At 42.9% G+C, this 21834-nt stretch overlaps 1 protein-coding gene across 2 annotated transcripts in view; it reads right to left on the bottom strand.

The window, feature by feature from the left end:
- Positions 1-21834, bottom strand: part of galnt16 (UDP-N-acetyl-alpha-D-galactosamine:polypeptide N-acetylgalactosaminyltransferase 16) — a 195788-nt gene that overhangs the window by 47854 nt on the left and 126100 nt on the right. For both annotated transcript variants that reach the window (XM_078562984.1, XM_078562983.1), the window contains exons 12-14: positions 21483-21566; positions 4437-4581; positions 1760-1876 (exon numbers count right to left, since the gene is read on the bottom strand). In XM_078562984.1, coding sequence (XP_078419110.1) covers positions 1760-1876; positions 4437-4581; positions 21483-21566 — 346 coding nt within the window. The remainder of the gene's footprint in view (positions 1-1759; positions 1877-4436; positions 4582-21482; positions 21567-21834) is intronic.

Raw genomic sequence — 21834 nt, 5'->3', positions numbered from 1 at the left:
ATTTCTTCATGCAAAGGGTGCTTGAAGTGTGGAACTCTCTCCCACAAAAAGCCATAGATAGTAACTCATATAAGCATTTTAAGTCTGAGATCAATAGTGTTTTGCTAACATAGGGTATAATAGGATATGAAGCCAAAGCAGGTGGATAGATTAAAGGTAAAGATCAGCAATGATCTCACTGAATGGTGGAACAGGCTCGAGAAGCTGGGCCTCCTTCTGTTCCTATTCTGAAGATCCACAAGAAAATCACTGGTCTGTAGGAATACAGACTGCAGTTTTCAGTGTTTTTATTCCCCTCCCATAGCACAGTTTAAGTGTGCCACTCTTAGCCTCTAATTTTTTATTTGGAACATGTGGGCAATTTGTTTGAGTGTATGGCCCCTTTAAATTCTTTTGTGTGGCCTCATGCAAGTAAAAGGGCCAACTTGTGTGCTGTCTGCGTGGGGACTTTGCGGCTGTTGCACAGCTTAGAGGGGGCAATTGCTTGTAAGTAATGCCCATGTCCTGAGAACAAATGGGTTTGATGGGGAGTGGGGGGCAAACACTGGGTTAGAATCTACTTTGCATCATTTCATCTTTGCAGGAGGAGCTTTTGCGGCTGAGTCAGCTCAGCCTTAAAAGAATACTGCAGGGTATTTCTTGGGGTATAATAACCAGTGATCCCTGCTGATGTTGGTGTTTTAATGTCTCTGCTAGGTAACCATTTTCCGTTGTAAACTGAAGTTTTTAAGTGTGCCACCTGCTGTCTGACCATTGCTGCTATTAGTTAATCTAATGTTTTATTATAAATAAAAACCACAGATGAAAAGCTTATGTAGTCAGAAGCCCCGACATATGTTTCTCATTAGGAATCAGAATGTTTGAGCGCAATTACCAAGGCAACACTGTAGAGAACAGGCTGCTCTACTTTTCAGTATCACAACAAAGATATGAAAATTATTTAATGGTGATTCTTGATTCTTTTTTAAAAATTAGTTCTCCCACTTCTCTCGATTTAATTTGGTAGATTCACTAGCTATTTCTCCTTCCAATGTGTAGTACTTTCTGCTGTACTAAATTTCATCCGTCTTGAAGATGACATTGGTAACTTGAAGGATGAGATGGCTCTTCACTTGCAAGAGTATCAGGAGTTACTCACTGTGAAGATGGCTCTAGACATCGGCCTGGTCATTGACATATTGAAAGGGTCTGTGCTGAGTGTAAAGTGTGCCAGCTGTGGCTTTGAGCAGTACTCTCCCTTCTTGAGTCAGAGGTAATGGGTTCAAGTCTTAACTCCAGACACTTGAATGCAAAACTCACAGTGACGTTCTGGTGCAATACTGAGAGAGTGTTGCGCTGTCGGGGATGATATTAAACAGCTATTAAACCTGTCCTCTCACGTGGACTTATTGGACTCTATGGTGCTACTGGAAGAAGGACAGGGGAGTTCTCCCCTGTGGCTTGGCCAATATTTATCCTTCAACCAACCAATCAACCAAAACACAGATTATTCTGGTCATTATCTCATTGCACACAGCAAGACCCCACAAACAGAGCCATAGCTACTGTGTTTCCCCATGTTGCAACAGTGACTGCACTTCAAAGGCATTTAATTAGCTGTCCTCTCAGGTTGTCCTACATACCAGGGTGACGGTAGAGGAGGAAGAGGGGGTAGGTGTCTGAGATTGAAGCTTGCCTGTCAATAGTATGGACATCCCATCTTCCAATTCCTCACTACTGGAAGCTCAATTCCTACAGGTACGCACAGACCGACTCTCACCTGTCTGCCATCCTCCCGATTGCACAGTTCCAGTACAACCTGCGAACCTATGGAGAAGTTTGTAATCGCCACACACTTGTCCTGCTGCTTGATTAATGGTCCAGAAAACACCCATTCCTGCAATAATCAAACATCCAAAACCCAGTCACAACTGCAGTGTAACCTAAATTGTAACAACAACAACTTGTATTTACATCGTATCTTTAATGTAATTAAACTTCCTAAACCACTTTACAAGAGCATTATCAAATGAAATGTGACACCAAGCCACAAAGAAGATATTAGGTCAAATGACCAAAAGTTTATTGAAAGAAGTAGGTTTTAAGGAGCTTCTTAAAGGATGAAAGGGAAGTAGAGAGGCAGAGAGGGATAGGGAGGATATTCCAGAACTTAAAGCCTAGGCAGCTAAAGGCACAGCCACCAATGGTGGAGTGATTAAAATTGGGAATTCTCAAGAGGCCAGAATTAGAGGAGTGCAGATATCTCAGAGATTTGTGAGAGAGCAGAGATAAAAAGGGGATGGGTCATGGAGAGATTTGAAAACAAGGATGAGAATTTAAAATCGAGACATTGCTTAATTGGGAGCCAATGTGAGTCAGAGAGCACAGGGGTGATAGGTTAACAGGAGTTAGGATATGGGCAGCAGAGTTTTGGACATGCTTAAGTTTAAGGTGGATGGAAGATGGGAGGTCGGACAGGAATGTGTTGGAATAGTCAAGTCCAGAGGTAACAAAGGCATGGATGACGGTTTCACCAACAGATGAGCTGAGACAAGGGCAGAGTCGGGTGATCTTAAGGAGGTGGAAATATGCAGTCTTAGTAATAGTACACATTTGTGGGTCGGAAGCGCAACATGGGGTCAAATATAACACCAAGGCTGCAGACAGTCTGGTTCAGCCTAACTGTTTCCAGGGAGGGGGATTGGAGTTTGAAGCAGGCACCCAAAACAAAGGCTTTGGTCTGACCAATATTTAATTGGATGAAACTTCTGCTCATCCGGTACCAGATATTGGATCAGCAGTCTGATAGTTTAACAACAGGGAAAGAGTCAAGAGAGGTGGTGGTGAGGTAGAGTTGGGTTCTGTGAGCGTACATGTGGAAACTGATGTGGAGCAGCATGTAGATGAGAAAAAGGAGGGGACCAAGGATAGATCCTTGGGGGCACCAGACGTAACAATATAGGAGCAGGAAGAGCAACCATTGCATACTCTGTCTACGATTACATAACCATCTGGATGACAGCGGAGAGGTGTTGGAGGAGGATGGTCTGGTCAACCGTGAGAAAGGCTGCAGACAGATCGAGAAGGCTGAGGAGGAGAAGTTAACCTTTGTCTCAGTTACGTAGGATATCATTTATGATTTACAAGAGAACATAATCACATCAGTTTTTTAAATGTTTTTGTTGATATAACAATTATTTTCTTCCAGTTTTCTTCTATCCTCTCCTGATGGAACTGACTCATGCTGGGGAAGGTCTTGGGCATTAGGAATTTTCTGTGATCAAACTATTCTACCATTAAATGCATCACAACCAAATGTGATCCCATTAGCAGCTGTGATGAGTGAGGAACCTGGCTGTTGGATTTTCCCTGCCTTTCCTATACCACCGGGACTGCCCCAGCTCAATTGTACTCTCCCACTTCACTTAAAAAAAGATGGCGTCACCTACGAGGCCAGTAGAATAGTTCAACAGTACACATTCTTCATTTGGATGTGACGTTAATCTGAGGCTATGTCTGCCCTCTTAGGTGGTTGGAAAAGATCCTATGGCACTATTTCAAACAGCAGGCTGGGGTTGATATCTCATTACTTTTTGTGGGATCTTGGCTGCTGGGTCTCCTACACTTCCTACATCAGTGACTACACTTCAAATATACTTCATTGGCTGTAAATTGTTTAAGGATGTTCCGAGGTTTCGGGGTGCTATATAAATGCAAGTCTTTCTATTTAGGATTTAGAATAGGGAAAGATCAGTTGTTCCCATTCCTGCTTGCTATCCAACAGGCAATTACGGATACACGGCCAAAACAAGTTTGGAAAAGCACACTACCTTTCACAACCAAATGCTGGCTGACAGTTGCTGTCTGGTCACACACATGAAGGAGGATGCAGAAGGCAGCTGAGGTTCATGGAGTGGTACCTGATCGTGATTAAGGTGTATGGGTCTGTTGCCTATTTCCCAACTCACATAAAATTCCATCCACCCATCACCCTGTTGCTCACTGACAGACATTGGTTCCTGATCCAGTAACCTCTCGATTTTAAAATTCACATCCTCGTCTACAGCTCTCTCCATGGCCTCGCTCCTCTCTATTTCTGTAATCTCCTCCAGCCCCACAACCTTCAAAGATACCTGCGTCCATCCAATTCTGGCCTCTTGAGCATCCCCAATTTTTAATTGGTGGCCATGCTTTCAGCTGCCAAGACCCTAACCTCTGGAATTCCCTTCCTAAACTTCTCTGCCTTTTTACCTCTTTCCCTCCCCTGTAGGATGCTCCTTAAAAGCTATCTCTTTGACTAAGCTTTTCGTTACCCTGTCCTAATATGTCCTTATGTAGTTAAGTGTCAAACTTGGTTTGATACTATGAAGCACCTTGAGACATTTTGCTATGTTAAAGCTGCTGTATAAATACAAGTTGTTATTTAGGATAAGAGGGTATTGGAGCCTGCCTCTCACCTGGCTGTAGGGGATGCTGCTTTGCATCTCTGAGCACTGCCCCAGGCTGATGATGATATTTCCCATTTTGTAAGGATCTTGAGATTGCATGCACTTTCCTCTCTGTCTCACCACAACCGTTTCAGACATTTCCTTTTCTGGGATTCTAAAGCAAAATAAACATGTGAAGGCCATACAAAGTGCCACACTCAGTCATGACAAACTGGATAGAAACAGTACCTGAGGAAATACATGTTGTGTACGACATGGATATATGTGTCACACCAAATACTTGGTAAAGAGACAACAATGGAGAGTAATTCTTGGAAAGGTAAGATATAATTCCCATACAAACACCACTAATAATATCAACACATGCTCATATTGTTCCTCAAAAGGTTGACAAATGGTTTCTGACAGCTGCATGATTCCCAATGTTATAGCAGTTTTGTTGCATGCATCGTCCGTCTCACTGCCACATTGATAGAGACCTGGTTCTTGATAATGTCATCAGCTAAGCAATAGGAAATGTTGTATAACCTCTGGCTAGACTCCTTTTGGAGTAGTGTGTTCTGTCCTGGACGATATGGTCTGAATTTTCGCAAAGCCAGAAAGACTCCGCACCATAGCCAAAATGGCACCGGAGTCCGGATTCTGGAAGTCCTGCCCCCGAGCACGGCACCCATAATTTTTGCCGGGCGTTGGGGGGAGCATGTAAATGTCCAGCTGCCTTCAAACAGATACAATTTTCATTACTGGGATGTTAAAACACACTCGTGGGCTTTACACATTTGAGGAAAAGGTCTACAGGTGCTGGAGTTAGTGCAAGAGGTAAGGTATCCTTTTGGAGAGGACCAGTTACCCTTTTGGAGAGGTAAGGTGACCCATTGGAAGAGATAAGGTGCCCTTTGGGATTGTTAAGAGTAGACATGAATGTACGTAATAAGTGGATAAGCTCAATGGAATGGTCAAGCTATCAAGTCATTTAAATCCCCAAGCCCAAGCCCTTTAAATTTTTGAAAAAAAAGAAGCAGCCTGCTATGACTTTGCTTGCAATTTCACTAACTGCCTGTTTACATAAGCTTGAGGGCTATCATTACAGGACTAATGCTGCTTGACTGCTTCTACATCCTACCATTATCACTGTGAGGTTGGGGGGCTGTAAGTTTACGGTTTGATTGATAGTTCCAAGTGCTTATAAAGAGATTTGCTGTCTTTGATGTGGGGCTATGGATATAAGTGTTTGTTTTCATAAACGAATACGGACTTGAAGGAATGTTTGTTTGTTTTTTTATCAGGGATTAAGTACTTGAAGGTATTTAAATGCATTGAATGGGTTTTTTTATGAATGAGATTATTTGTAAATAGTGAAGTCTGCAATGTAAACTTAGAACTTTATTTCATTTAATCTCACCTTGGCTCTTGAGGCCTGTCCATGTTGGATACTGGGTGACTGGGGAGCACAGAGTGTAAGGGAAAAGTGTGGTGGGTTGGTTAGCATGAGTTTGCACTATGTTGGTATAGCGGCTATAAAGGACTGTGGGGGTGATTGGGAGAGTCATGGGTTGGCACTGTTGGCATAGGGCTATAAAGGGCAATTGCAGGTAGGTGGGGGGTATGAGGTGATGTGGAGGTTTTGATACACCATGGGAGTGGGTAGAGGGGCATGAGGTGGCATAGATGGAGCATGGGTAGTGGGTGAGGGGGTTAGAGTGGTGAGGGCTGTTTTTGGTTTTTATTGATTTTTACAATTGGGATGAAGTCCCAGAGCACCAAGGCGAGTCTTTGAACCAGCCTGCCCCAACACCTGGCAGCCCTTGTGGCTGCCTCCGAACTCTTTCTGTGGACAGCCTGCCTGATTCCAGTTAGCACCTGCATCCCCCCCCCACCACTGCCCTGGAACGAAAATTAAACAATTCAGGGCACTTTCAGCCAAATTGTTTTTGAGGAGTGGGACTCTGCGGTCTCGACTCAGGAGTGAAAATTTGGCCCTACATATTGGCCTTGCAGTGCAGGTTTAGCAGAATTATAATGGGGCTAAAAGAGTTAAATTATGAGGACAGGTTGTATAGATTAGACTTGTATTCTCTTGAGTTTATAAAATTAAGGGATGATGTAACTGAAGTGTTTAACATGATTAAAGAAGTTGATAGAAGAGATTGAACAGGTAGATTTGAAAAGAGGGTTGCAGGATAAAGCAGTGGAAGGAACTCAGGGAAGAGAGTGCTCAGGTACAAATTAGACATATTCCTTTGAAAGGAAAATGAAAAGGATCCAAAGCTAATGTGCCCTGGATGACAAAGAAAATGAAATTTTAAATAAAACAGAAGAAGGAAATATATGACAAATTTTAGGAGCATAATTCAGTTAATGACCAAGGGGATTCTGGAAAGTACTGGAGGAAATTGAAAAAGTTAATCAGGAGGTAAAGTGAGGTTATGAGAAAAGATTAACAGGCAACATTAAGCTAAACCCTTACACTTTATGTCTTTATAAAATGTTTAAGCAGTTAGTTAGGGAAGAAATCGGGCCTATTCAGGACCCAAAGGGAAATCTTCATGTAGAGGTAGCATGTGTGGCTAAAGTATTAAATGAGTACTTTGCATCTGTGTCTTCACAAAGGGACGGATGATGTGAAGGTTACACAAAAAGAGGAAAGAAAGTTAGAGACACAATTGTAATAGATAGAAAAGACATCCTAAAATGCTCAGCATTACTGAATATCGGTAAGTCCCCTGATCCAGATTGAATGCGTCCGACATTGCTGAAAGAAATAAATAGCAATAGAAATAGGTAGAAATAGCAGAGGCACTTACAACGATCTTTCAATCCTCATTGGATACAGGATTAATGCTGGAGGACTGGAAGGTTGCTAATGCTATACAACTATTCAAGAAAGAGGGGAGGGCTTAAACAGAAACGTACAGGCCAATCAGCTTATCATCAGTGGTGGGAAAGTTAGCAGAAACAATGATCAGAGACAAAATAAATCTCATTTGGAAAGACATGGATCAATCAAGGACAGCTAGCATGGATTTGTTAAAAGCAAATTGTGTCTTACTTAGATGATTGAATTCTTTGGGGTAACAGAGAAGGTTGATTACAGTTGTGCAGTAAGTGTTGTATATATGGACTTTTGGAAGACAAACTGTTGCACAGGAGAGTTAAGTAGATGGGCGCTCATGGAATTGAGCAGAAATTTGCAGTATGGATACAAAATTGGCTCAGTAACAATAAACCAAGGGTTGTGGACGGATGGATGGAAAGTGGTTTTCAGTGGTTGTTTCCCAAGTGTCAGTTTTAGCTCCATTACTCATTCCAATTTTTATAAATGACCCGTACGCAGATGTAGGGAGTAGCATTGTAAAGTTTCGCAGATAATACCAAACTTGACAAAGTCATAGATAGTGATGAAGATGGTTATAGACTTCAGAATGACAAAGATAAGATGGTGAAATGGGCAGTAGCTTGGCATATGACATTTAATGTGGAGAAGCATGAAGTGATGCACTTTGGAAAGACTAATATGTAAAGACAGAATTTAGAAAAATTCTAAAATTTTTGAAAACAATTTTGAAATGTGTAGATAAGCAGAGAGACCTTAGTGTTGGTGGTATAAGGCTCTAGCACATAAAGGGTTAACGTGGGACTGAGTACAGTACCACCCACAAAGTGATGTAACAGAACACATGATCTGCACCTAGGGGTCGGTGTAGTGTTGGTCAGAGCTGTGTGCAGAAGCAAGTATGGAGACCGCTCATAGCTTGGACCTTTACTGTACCGATGTCTATGGGGTGGAATTTGATGGTTCTGTTGCGGCGGGGGTGAGGCCATAAGATGCGAAGTGCTGTTCAAAAGTCCATTGACTTTGGTGGGACCGGAAAGTCCCACCAGTGAGAGGGACCATAAAACTCCACCCATAGTTTCTAGTAGTTAATAAATACTTAATTTTGAACTACCCAAGACTACGAATACCTTAATAGACCTACCGAACTAAGCCTAACACCTTACAACATGGTGGCAGTGAATGAAATGCTCAAAACCCTCGCAGAGACTGCAGAGGAAAATTAAAATCCTGGAAAACTGAATCAAAGAAGCATTCTGACCTGAAGAAAAGCTCAAGAATCGAAAGTGCAGAAGCAAATCACCAGAGAAAAGCTCCAAAGAAAGTCTTGGAAGCTGAAGGCAGAAATTAAATACCTCACTGCAACAGAAGAATTGATTGAATCCCATGGAAGTCCAGCTTCAATACCCAGAGAGTGCAGGGTCAGCAGACCTAGCAGAGGTGAGCTAAAATTTAAAATTCACAATTCACAAATGGATAACACAAGTACTGAAAAAAGTTACGTACTGCAGTGGTCAGAAATTGCCATTTAAATCGCAGCCCAAGAAACCCGATTCCTGAGTCAGCGCCTGAACATGTGGCTGCTGAGCTCGCTCCGAACAAAGAAGGAAAAAAATTAATTGCGACTGAGTAGGCAACTTTAAAAACCCAGAAAAATCCTTGATTCAATGCTTCCATGACTCAGACTATTATGCTAAAGCAGGGAAGACTCTAACCAGTGGATCCAGGCAGACATTGTTGAAAAAATTTAAACACAGAGATCACGAACACCATTTCTGCGGGCGCCTGCCAAAACCGGCAAGCGTGGGAAAACCCTTTGTGAAGAAGCATCTGGCAGCACCATCTTGGACTTTCGGAAACCTCTTAAAGCTGAACCTGCAATAATTTTAACTATGGATCAGAAATCCACGTCCAGACCAGTTTGGACTCATGCTAGGGCCAAACCTGACACAAAATTAAGTTTCCTGGAGAAGAAATATTTTACATGACCGGAGTACATCAAGTCTAAGTAGGAAATCAGAAGAAGTCCAGATTAATATCTTTTTATACTTGTTTGGTGAATTTGCTGACAAAGTAATCCTAATGTAATGCATTGATAAAGCATCAGCCAGCTTCGATGAAATATTAAAAGCCTTTGACAAATATTTTAACCTTCAAGTTGTGGAGCACACAAAGCTTAAAAAGGGAGGTAGAAACCCCCCCAGTAAAGCTACAAAAGGGCCAAAGACACTACCGAAGAAAACCACATGAGTGTGCCAAAGAGGCAGGGAACCTTCTGGAAGTCTTAAAGATAAATCTTTTTGAAAATGTCGACACATTTCTCAAACTACAACAGCAGGTGGCAGTGCCTGGCCAGCTGACTAAGGTCAAAGGGAAAGTTATAGACTATTCCACGCTATGAGCAGGTAATGAAGCCACATGCAGCACCATTACAGAACTAGAATGAGTTAAGACTTCACTGGAGGCAGATCTGGCTAACACTGAAACCAAAATGAACAACAAGAACAAAGCTCTGTGGCAGGTGGAGAAAGAAAAGACAGAAATAAGATCGGGAAATGTTTGTAATAAAACTGAACTGTAAGATTTGCAACACAAGACTCAAGCTGAGTATATCCCTTCGGAAACACATGCTAAACTAAAGTCTTCAATGAACCAAATTGTTCAAGATCTGAACAAACAAATTTCTGAGGTGTCACAAAGTACAAGGGGGCTTTGAAAGAAACAAAAAGGTTGAAAGTTGAGAAGAATGCAATAAGCAAAGATCTGAATTGTGTGCAGACTCAGTGTGTATCTCCAGAAAAGGAAAGGAAAACCTGTTGAAGGATGTTCACATGCTACAAGGATCCCTCAGGTCAAAGTTTGTCCCTCTGGAACATTACAAAGAGAAGCAAGATCAATTTAATGTCACTCTGAAGAACCAGTTGGTAGGGAAGTCTCAACAATGTTCAATATTCCGTGGAAAAGCCAAGAGGTAAAAGAAAGAGACTACAGAGCTGAAGAAAAAGATTGGACATCTGGAAGAAAATTTGGAAAAACATTACATTTCCAAAGAGATATATGAATAAATGGAAATTAACAACCTAGAAAGGCAAGGGAAAGTAGAAGTTCTCACAAAAGAATGTGAAGAGTCTCAGAAAGAATTGGCAGATGTGCCACAGAATGTGAGCTTGAAGGATAGTGCAGAGGACTTGTGCTCTCCTAAGGAAAAACTGATCAGTGTAGAGAAGTAACTTGCATGTACGAAAGATAAGTTTGACGTTGAAAAATGAGGACTGGTGAGAACACAGGAGTGTCACTCACAGGAAGTAGAACAGTTGAAAGAGGTCTTGAAATGCCTAAATTACAAACTGGTCAAAACAAATCCGACAAAGATAGATTTCAATTAAAACTTGATGAACTTCAAACATCAAGTCTCTAGTGAGCATCATGGAAAATACCTGGAACAGGAGAAAGAATTGCTGATGCATCAGAACAGTTGCTTGAAAGCAGAATTAACAACCAATACTGATGAAATTCTTGAACTTCAATCCAATCAGAACAATATGCAGGATGAGATGCGTAATATGGAAGAGCAAATCCAAACTTTAAAAGCAGATAAGGAAAATTTTAAGAAACAGATTAAGACTCTTTCAATTCATTAATTAGATCTTCAAAGAGCATGCATTGACCATGGAAGAAAGGTTCCAAAAGGAACTGAGTGCCCAGGCAAGGTCTTAAACTTATATAAGAGATCCTCAGATAACTCTGAGACAAAGACAACTGAACTTAGCAGAACAGTTGCGGAGCTGCATGAAAACACTCATAGGGCAGAACTTTCTCCCCGTCGAGGGGGAAGTTGAAGAGCGGGTGTGCGGAAGCACGCCTCTGATCAGTGCCCCCAATCAGGGGCGCGCCGCCATTTTACGTGTGCGGGCCAATTAAGGTCCACCCAGTGTGACGTCCGCATGGAAGAGCTATGCGCTCCCTGTGCGAGCGGGGGGGATTCCCTAAACCCGGGAGTGCGCTCTTTTGTGCATGCGCACGAAAGAGCGCACTCATCTTCCTGAGGCAAAGTGCTGCCTCAGGGAAATCAGCTGTTCTGTGACAAAAATTAAAAATAGAAAAAAAAACATCCCTGACATGTCCCCTCATCTGACACTGTCACATGAGTTAGGACATGTCCATAACTTTTAAAAACACTTTAATTAAATTTTTAAAAACCTACATGAAACCTCATCCCACCCGTAGATAAGGTTTCATGCTTTTTCTAATGCCCGCCACTGCTCCTGGCCTGCCCACCAACCTTAATGTTGGACGGGCAGGTCCATTAATTACTTCAATGACTCTGTCAATGGCTTCACTTGGCCAATTATCAGGTCGGTGGGCGCACAGCTGATTCTACTGAGCCCCCACCTACCTGAAAATTGAAATGGGGTGCGGTGATGTCAGGAGTTCCGCCCAATGTCACCACGCATCATTTTACGTGTTGGCAAGCCGTCCCCGCTCCCCTGTGCTCACCGACAGGAAAATTCTGGCCATAAGCTCGAAAGACAAATAGAAAATAAGAGCGTAATCAAAGATTTGGGTACAATCGTGAAACAAGGGGAATGAAGGTTCCATTTTTGAAACATCAATCTCAACGTGTATCACACCGAGCTACATGAAGAAAAAGAAAACACACTGTACAGATAAGCTGAAAGTTCGTTCCCCCTGTAAAGAACAGGCTAAACCAACAACCATAACAAAAATGCGGAATTGACAAAGAGCGATTCAGTGCTAAAGAACGAAAAATGAAAAGACACCCAGATGCCAGAACAACCTCCAATTCAACAAAGTTTACGTGCAGCAAAAGAGTCTACTACTCCTCTGACTGTAGTGAGAACAAGATATGGAAGGGTTATACAGACTCCAGACTACCTTAACCTATGAACTCAGAGACTTGATGGGAGGAAATGGACTCAATGTAATAATATAAGTACATTGGGTAAACTGGGACAATATTGTAAATACGTTAGATGAAGGCTTGGGGGGAGGTGTAGTATGAAGGTGTGGCACACAAAGGGTTAACATGGGACTGAGTACAGTACTGCCCACACAGTGATGTAAGAGAACATGTGATCCACACTTAGGGGTCAATGTAGTGTTGGACAGAGCTGTGTGTAGAAGCAAGCATGGAGACAGCTCCTAACTTGGACCTTTACTGTACCTGTATATATAGTTTCTAGTAGTTAATAAATACTTGCTGTTGAACTACCTAAGACCACGAATACCTTAATAAGACCTACTGAACTACATACAACACCTTACAACAGTGTCCACCTAAACAAATCCTTCTCGGTGGCAGAGCAAGGTTATAAAGTGGTTGAAAGCCATGTGGGTTACTAGGGTTTATAAACAGAGGAATAGAACGTAAAATGAAGAGAGAATGCTACATTTGATAAATTACTGGTTTGGACTTAGCTGGAATATTAGCTGGCCAAATCTGGGCACCACAATACAGGAAAGATGTAAAGGCCTTAGAAAGGGTACAGAGGTTTTTTACCAGGACATTACCAGGGATGAGGGACTTCAGTTATGAGATGTTGGAGAAGTTAGGACTGTTCTTGCAGCAGAGATGGTTAAGAGATGACTTAATAGAGGGTATCAAACTGGTGAGAGACTTCATTGCCTTATAATTAGATTTAGGCCATTCAGGGCTGATGTCAGGAAGGACTTGTGATAGATATCTATCTATTCCTGCAGATGAAACAGGTGAGATTTTCATATATTATACAGAAAGGTAAAGGGATGATTTGGCCAGGGCATGCAGCTCTCATTCAGATCCATTTAAAATCACTTCAGCGCCACTACTGGCAGGAGAGTGTAACTGCAGTGTTACCTGTTTACATAGACAGCTGCCACGTGTATAATAATTTCCATATCATGATTTGTAGAAGGCATTTGACAAGGTGCCACATCAAAGGTTATTGCAGATAGAAGATTGGCTAGCCACAGGAAGCAGAGTTGGCATAAATGGGTCTTTTCTGGTTGGCAGGATGTGACGATCAGTGTGCCACAGGGATCACTGCTGGGGCCTCAACATTTTACAATTTATATAAGTGACTTGGATTAAGGGATTGAATGAATGGTTGCTAAATTTGCTGATGACACAAAGATAGGTGGGAAAGTAATTGTGGAGACGACATACGGAGGCTGCAAAGTGACATAGATAGGTTAAGTGAGTGGGCAAAGATCTGGCAAATGGAGTAGAATGTGGGCAAATGTGAAATTGTCCATTTTGGCAGAAAGAATAAAAAAGAAGCTTATTATCTAAATGGTGAGAGATTGAAGAGCTCTGAGATTCACAGGGATCTGGGTGTCTTAGTGCATGAATCACAAAAGATCAGTATGCAGGTACACAGGTAATTAGGAAAGCTAATAGAATGTTATCATTTATTGTGAGGAGAATTGATTACAAAAGTAGGGAGGTTACGTTTCAGTTGTACAGGGCACTGGTGAGGCCACATCTGGAGTACTGTGTACAGTACTAGTCTCCTTATTTAAGGAAAGATGTAAATGCGTTAGAAGCAGTTCTTAGAAAGTTTACAAAACTAATACCAGGATTGGGCGGGTTGTCTTATGAGGAAAGGTTGTACAGGTTAGGCTTGTACGCACTGGAGTTTAGAAGAGTGAGAGGCGACTTGATCGAAACCTTTAAGATCCTGATGGGTCTTGACAGGCGGATGTGTAGAGGATGTTTCCTCTTGTGGGAGAATCTAGAATTAGGGGCCACTGTTTAAAGATAAGGGGTCACTCACTTAACACAGATATAATGAGAATTTTTTTTCTCTCAGAGGGTTGTGAGTCTTTGGAACTCTCTTCCTCAAAAGGCAGTGGAAGTAGAGTCTTTGAATATTCTTAAGGCACAGCTGGATAGATTCTTGATTAACAAGGGGGTTATTAGGGGTAGGCAGGAATATAGGTTTGAGGTTACAACCAGATCAGTCATGATCATATTGAATGGCGGTGCAGGTTCAAGTGGTCAAGTGGCTTACTTCTGCTCCTAATCTGTATGTTCGTATGTCTGTATATATTAAACTGGTGGTTTCTTCTCAATTTTCATAAGAATTGAAAAATAAACACCCGATGATTGACAGTGTGGCCAAATCAGTGCCAGTGGTGAAGGATTTGGAAACCGCACTTAGGAGGACATTGGCTGGGAATCAAACGGGTGTTTGCATAAGTCAGTGTGAGATTTAAGGAATCTGCCTATGTTAGAAGGCTGTGTTTATTTGCAACACAAGTGGATCAGACCAGATTTCTGATTGGTTCCCTTGGAAAACAAGAAAACAGTTTGTCTGGAAAGTGTAATTTAATCCTGCTTGCTGCAGTGTCATGCAATATTCTCTACAATGTGTGATTTGACCCAGTCATTGTCAAGACAGGAAGCTTGTAAGGATTCGTCTTTCAATAAAATAATGGGTGCATGCGTGTAGGGTCATGGTGCATTTTTAAAAATTCATTCATGGGACGTGGGCCTCACCGGCTAGGCCGCATTTATTGTCCATCCCTAATTGCCCTTGAGAAGGTGGTGGTGAGCTGCCTTCTTGAACCGCTGCAGTCCATGTGATGTAGGTACACCCACAGTGCTGTTAGGGAGGGAGTTCCAGGATTTTGACCCAGCGACAGTGAAGGAACGGCGATATATTTCCAAGTAAGGATGGTGAGTGACTTAGAGAGGAATTTCCAGGTGGTGGTGTTCCCATACATCCACTGCCCTTTTCCTTCTATATGCTAATGGCTGTGGGTTTGGTAGGTGCTGTCTAAGGAGCCTTGGTGAATTCCTGCAGTACATCTTGTAGATGGTGCATTGGTGGTGGCAGGAGTGAATGTTTGTGGATGTGGTGCCAATCAAGCGGGCTCCTATGCCCTGGATGCTGTTGTGCTTCTTGAGTGTTGTAGGAGCTGCACTCATCCAGGCAAGTGGGGAGTATTCCAACACACTCCTGACTTGTGCCTTGTAGATGGTGGATAGGCTTTGGGGAGTCAGGAGGTGAGTTACTCGCCACAGGACTCCTAGCCTCTGACCTGCTCTTGTAGCCACAGTATTTATATGGCTAGTCCAGTTCAGCTTCAGATCAGGGGTGATGGTTAGATTCTCTCTTGTTGGAGATAGTCATTTCCTGATACTTGTGTGGTGCGAATGTTACTTGCCACTTGTCAGCACAAGCCTAGATATTGTCCAGGTCTTGCTGCATTTGGACATGGACTGCTTCAGTATCTGAGGAGTTGCGAATGGTCCTGAACATTGTGCAATCATCAGCGAACATCCCCACTCCTGACCTTATGATGGAAGGAAGGGCAGTGGTGAAGCAGCTGAAGATGGTGGGGCCGAGGACCCTGCCCTGAGGAACTCCTGCAGTGATGTCCTGGAGCTGAAATGATTGACCTCCAACAACCACAACCAACATCCTTTGTGCTAGATATGATTCCAACACAAAGGAGAAATATACTGAATGAAGACTAATTTGCAGGGTCCTAGGGAAAAAGCTGTGGAGTGTGACTAAATTGGACAGCTCTTTTAAAGAACTGGCACGAGATGAGCCAAATGGCCTCATGCCAGTTTGGCGATTCAGTGATTCATCATACATGTATTCCTGTGCTTTAGCTTCACCAGGCTGGCACTTCAATTGTAGATATGCCTGGTGTTGCCCCTGGCTTGATCAATTTCAAGACCATGCTGGTGGTTCCTGCTTCTATGCTTCCCAGCACATGACTTTCCACCCACTCATCTCAGCCCCTAAATTTTATTGGCCATGGCTCAGATATTGGATTATTGCGTCCACTCAGTGTTGAAGTGATCTTAAATTTCCAGCACCAGATACTGGAACCAAATCAATCTGAAAAAGGCATTGTTCATTTCCCCCTCTTATCTTCTCCTCCCCACCACCACTCCCTCACAATGTAGGTAACCACTAACTGTTATTAGAGAACTCACCAATGTGGATCTGAAGCCTCATTTGGTAGACGGCAAGAACCAGAAACTATTTCAGAATCACAGAATGTTACGGCACAGAAGGAGGTCATTTGGCTCATCATGTCTGCACCAGTTCTCAGAATGAGCATTATGACTCAGTGCCATTCTCCTGCCTTTTCCCTGTACCCTTGCAAATTGTTTCTATTTAAATAATCATCTAATGCCCTCTTGAATGCCTCAGTTGAATCTGCCTCACTACACTTCCAGGCAGTGCATTCCAGACTCGAACCACTCACTGTGTGAAAACACTTTTTCTCACATCACATTTGCTTCTTTTGTAAATCACTTTAAATCTGTGCCCTCTCGTTCTCGATCCTTTTACTCTGTCTACTCTATCCAACCCCCTCATGATTTTAAACACCTCTGTCAAATCTCCTCTTAGCCTTCTCCCCTCCAAGGAGAACAATCCCAACCTCTCCAATCTATCTTCATAACTGAAGTTTCTCATCCCTGGAACCATTCTTGTAAACCTCTTCTGCACTCTCTCCAATGCGTTCACATCCTTTCGATAATGTGGTGCCCAGAACTGTACACAATACTCTAGCTGAGGTCTAACTAGTGTCTTATATAAGCTCAGCATAACCTCCTTGCTCTTGTACGCTACGCCCCTATTAATAAAGCCCAGGACATTGTCCTCCTCACAGTTTACAATGCTTCCAAGTTTCGTATCATCCGCAAACTTTGAAATTGCCCTCTGCTCACCAAGATCTAGATCATTTACATGTATCAGGAAAAGCAAGGGTCCCAATACCGACCCCTGGGGAACTCCACTACAAACCTTCCTTCAGCCCGAAAAACATCCATTACCCTCTGTTTCCTATTATTCAGCTAATTTTGTATCCATGTTGCTATTGTCCTTTTTATTCCACGAGCTATAACTTTTCTCATAAGTCTGTTGTGTGGCACTGTATCGAATACCTTTTGAAAGTCCATGTACACCACTTCAACAGCATTACCCTCATCAACCCTCTCTGTTACCTCTTCAAAAAACTCCAGTAAGTTAGTTAAACATGATTTCCCCTTTAGAAATCCATGCTAGCTTTGCCTAATCAAAGCACATTTTTCCATGTGGCTATTAATTCTATCCCGAATAATTGTTTCAAGAAGCTTCCCCACCACTGAAGTTAAACTGACTGGTCAGTAATTGCTGGGCTTATCTTACAACCTCTTTTGAACAAGGGCATAATGTTTTCAATTCTCCAATGTCCTGGCACCTCCCCTGAATCTAGGGAAGACTGCAAAATCATGGCCAGTGCCGCTGCAATTTCCTCTCTTACTTCCTTCAATGTCCTTGGATGCATCTCATATGGTCCCGGTGCCTTGTCAACTTTAAGTACCAACAGTTTATCCAACACATCCTCCTTATCAATTTTGAATTGTTCTAGTGACAGCGTTTCCTCCTCTGTCACCATGGCCTCGGTAGCATCTGCTTCCTCGGTAAAAACAGATGCAAAGTATTCATTTAACATCTCAGCCATGCCCCCTGCCTCCATGTGTAAATCCCCTTTTTGGTCCCTACTCCTCCTTTTACTACCCTCTTAGTATTTGTGTGCCAATTGAAGACTTTGGGATTCCCCTTTATGTTGGCTGCCAGTCTTTTCTCATAAATCCTCTTTGCTTCTCTTATTTGCTTTTCACCTCCCCTCTGAACCTTTTGTATTCCGCTTGGTTCTCAATTGTATTTTCTACCTGACACCTGTCATAAGCACACATTTTCTTCTTTATCTTAATTTCTATTTCCTTCTCCATCCAGGGAGCTCTGGATTTCTTTGCCCCACCTTTTCCTTTTGATGGAATAAAACCTGACTGTGCCCAAACCATTTCTTCTTTGAAGGTAGCCCATTGTTCAGCTAGTTTTTCCCGCCAATATTTGGTTTCAGTCTATCCAGCCCAGCTCTGTTCTTGCCCCATTGAAGTTGGCTCCCCCCAGTTAATTATTCTTATTCTGGATTGCACATTGTCCTTTTCTACTGCCATCCTAAACCTTACAATGCAATGATCACTGTCTCCTAAATGTTCCCCCACTGACACTTGATCTACTTGGTCCACCTCATTTCTAAGAATCAGGTCCAACAGTGCATCCTTTCTTGTTGGACTGGACACATACTGCTGCAGAAAATTCTGCTGAACACAGTCTAGGAACTCTTGCCCCTCTCCGCCCTTTACACTACCATTATCCCAGTCTACACTCGGGTAATTAAACTACTCTATAATGTAACTTGTAACTACTTGTAACTACTCTATAATGTCTGCATCTCTCTGTAATTTCCCTGCAGATTTGTTCCTCTACATCCTTCTCACTAGTTGGCTGTCTATAGACTACACAGAGCAATATAATTGCACCTTTTTTGTTCCTTAGCTCTAGCCAACTTGATTCTGTCTTTGAACCCTCTGGAACATCTTCTTTCTCCAGCACTGCAATGCTCTTCTTAACCAATACCGCCACCCCTCCTCCTTTTCTTTCTTTCCTATCTTTTCTGAATACCTTGTGCCCAGGAATATTGAACACCCAGTCGTGCTCTTCCTTGAGACAGGCCTCTGTTATCGCCACATCATATTTCCATATGGCAATCTGTGCTCGTAACTCCCCAATCTTATTTACTATGCTCCGTGCATTCACGTACATGCACAGTAACCCTGATTTATACTTCATGACTTTCTCCCTTACTCCGACTCCACCTATTAACCTTCTATTCTCTATACTAGTGCTATCTGCCTCTCCCAGTATTTTGTGCGCCCTGGTATTATTCTTCAATACTCCCTTCTGGTTCCCACACCCCTGCCAAGTTAGTTTAAAGCCCTCCCAACAACACTAGCAAAACTCTGGCTCTGTTCAGGTGCAACTCGTCCGACTTGTACAGGTGCCATCTTTCACATCCCAGGAATCTGAAGCCCTTTGCAAGAGGCCTAATAAGTAGCACAACAAACATTAAATATATGCGACAGAACACAGATAGGCTGACAGAATGGGCAGACAAGGAACAGATGGAATTTAATACAGGGAAGTGTGAGGTGATGCATTTTGGCTGAAGGGCTAAGGAGAGGCAATATAGAGTTAATGACACAGTTCTAAAGAGGGGACAAAAGGACCTTGGGATTCATGTGCATAGATCTTTGAAAGTGGCAGGGCATATTGAGAGAGGAGTTAGCAAAGCTTTTGCGATCTTGGGCTTCATGAATACAAGATATTGAGTACAAAGTTATGCAGAAGCTTTATAAAGCTCTGGTTAGACCACAACTAGAGTATTCATCCAGTTTTGGTCACATCACTTTTGGAAGAAGGTGAGGGTCCTTGAGATGGTGCAGAGGAGATTTTCCAGAATGGTTCCAGGCATAAGGAATTTTCACCACAAGGTTAGGTTAGAGAAGTTGGGCTTGTTCTTCTTGGAATAAAGGAGTTTGAGGGGGGATTTGATAGAGGTGTATAAGAATATGACAGGTCATGTAAGGTAAACAAAAGGACTATGGGACACAGGTTTAAGGTTTTGGGCAAGAGATGCATGGAGAATGTGAGAAAGAAATTTTTTACATAGCAGTTGATTATGTCCTGGAACTCACGGCCTACCAGGGTGGTGGAAGCTGAGATGATCAATCATTTCATAAGAAATTGGATCGGCATTTGAGGGAAATAAACCTGCAGGGCTACAGGGATAGAGCGGGGAAATGGAATGACCGAATAGCTCCACAGAGAGCCTGCATGGACTTGGTAAGCCAAATGCCCGCCTTCTGTGTTGTAATGACTCTGTGCCTTACTGTTACTCTCTAGAATGTAACATGAACAACACCATCCCACCAGTTAGAGGATGTGCAGCTTCAGCAGCAGCTGCCTGCCTCCAGGCTCAACAACACAACATAACAGACCTGGGAACAGGAAGAATGTGCTTCAGAAGGCAGGCCCCACTCCCGGGCCAAAATCTTCTGTTCGATGCGTAAAATGACGCGCGATGACGTCGGGTGTGCGTCCCGATGTCACCGTGTGTCATTCCGATCTTTCGTTTGGCAGGCTCGCACTGAAATCGGCTGCGCGTCCGCCGAACTGTCAAAGGACGGTTAAGGCCATTAATAAACTAATTCAGCAATTTGACAGGGCTGCCCGTAAAGGTTGCCGGGCAGGCAAAGAGCCCAGGCGGCCTTCGGGTTTTTCATGAAACCTGATCCACGGGCGGGAGGATTCATGAAGGGTTTATTAAATTCATAAATATTTATTAAACATTTGATAAACATGTCCCAGCTCATGTGACAGTGACAGTGTCACATGAGGGGACATGTGTAAATGATTTTTAACTATTTTTATTTTGAGGTTTGAACTTGAACTTAATCTCCCTGAGGCAGCTCTGCACTCTTTTGCGCATGTGCTGAGCGCTACTGGGTGTACATCACGCTGGGTGGGTCTTAATTGGCCCGCCCACATAAGATGGTGGCATGTAGCCGATTGTGGGTGGAGATCAGCTCCGCGCCAGCCTGCGCCCGCTCCCGACAGGGAGAAAATTCTCGCCCCCTGGTCTCCTGTTCCTGAAAGCTGCTGAAGCACACTGCTGCTGAGCCTGGTGGCAGGTGGCAGGCTGTTGCTGCTGCTGTTTATCAGGCCAGGTGTACATAGTAATAATAACTGTAATAAAAGGTGTAAGTAGCTCCTGTCTCTAATTGATCTCCTATGTCATTGTGCAAAGAGGGGCAACAGCAAGTCTAACCTTCTGGTGAAGTGGGGTTAGTTAAGCCAGGGTGTATTGATGCAGCACAGTCCCCATTTAACTGCAGTGCAGCACCACCACTGGCTAGAAGGTGCAATTTCAGTGTGACAAGTTTACATAGCGCAGCCGCCAATATCAATGTGACAGAGGGTTTTACAATGTGCAAAAAACATTGCGATAAAAATATAATAACATGAATAAAATAAGATTTTGGAAACAGGAAACCTGCAGATGTAAGCTTAGTATGATTATTAATTATGATCATAAGTTAGGTATATAAATTGTGTCTTGCACATAGATGGCATGAGTAGCCTGGAAGACACAGCTTACAAACCCCTGAGGAGTTCTCTGTTCATGGGAATTGTTGGTCTGCGAGTAATGGTTTGTATTAGTGAGTTTATTAATTAGGCATCTTTTATTTCCATTCCACGTGCTTGTATCACAAGGGAAGGACAGTTGAGAATTGTAAACCCTAATAATGGACAGAGAACAAAGGGTAAGAGAAGAAGCTAATTGGAAACCTGCAGCAATCCTACCTCAGCTCAGGATAGACATTCTCTAGGTACCACTGAAAGGACTTGCACTGTAGCTTCTTCCGTAGCTGCACTCGATCTGCAATACTAAAACAGACAGCACTAAGTTCTGGATCTTCAAGCACCAATTAAGGGTCACAGTTTATAACTAAGGGATTCAACCTGTTAGAAATACGGCCATGTTTGTGCTCACAAGTGCCCCATTTTACTTGCACTTCCTGGAAGGGACTCAATCAGAAATTCAAGGGGACTTTGACTTTGATCCTCTGGATACAGAGAGGCACTGGCAGGACACCGAGATCACCTGGTCCTGTCCTGTCAGCCATGCCTCAGGGGATAGCACTCTACCCTGTGA

This window comes from Cetorhinus maximus, chromosome 18 (assembly GCF_964194155.1).
Source record: "Cetorhinus maximus chromosome 18, sCetMax3.hap1.1, whole genome shotgun sequence".
NCBI lineage: Eukaryota > Metazoa > Chordata > Chondrichthyes > Lamniformes > Cetorhinidae > Cetorhinus > Cetorhinus maximus.
Note: the sequence above shows the minus strand (reverse complement) of the source record. Positions and strands in the feature narration are given on the sequence as shown.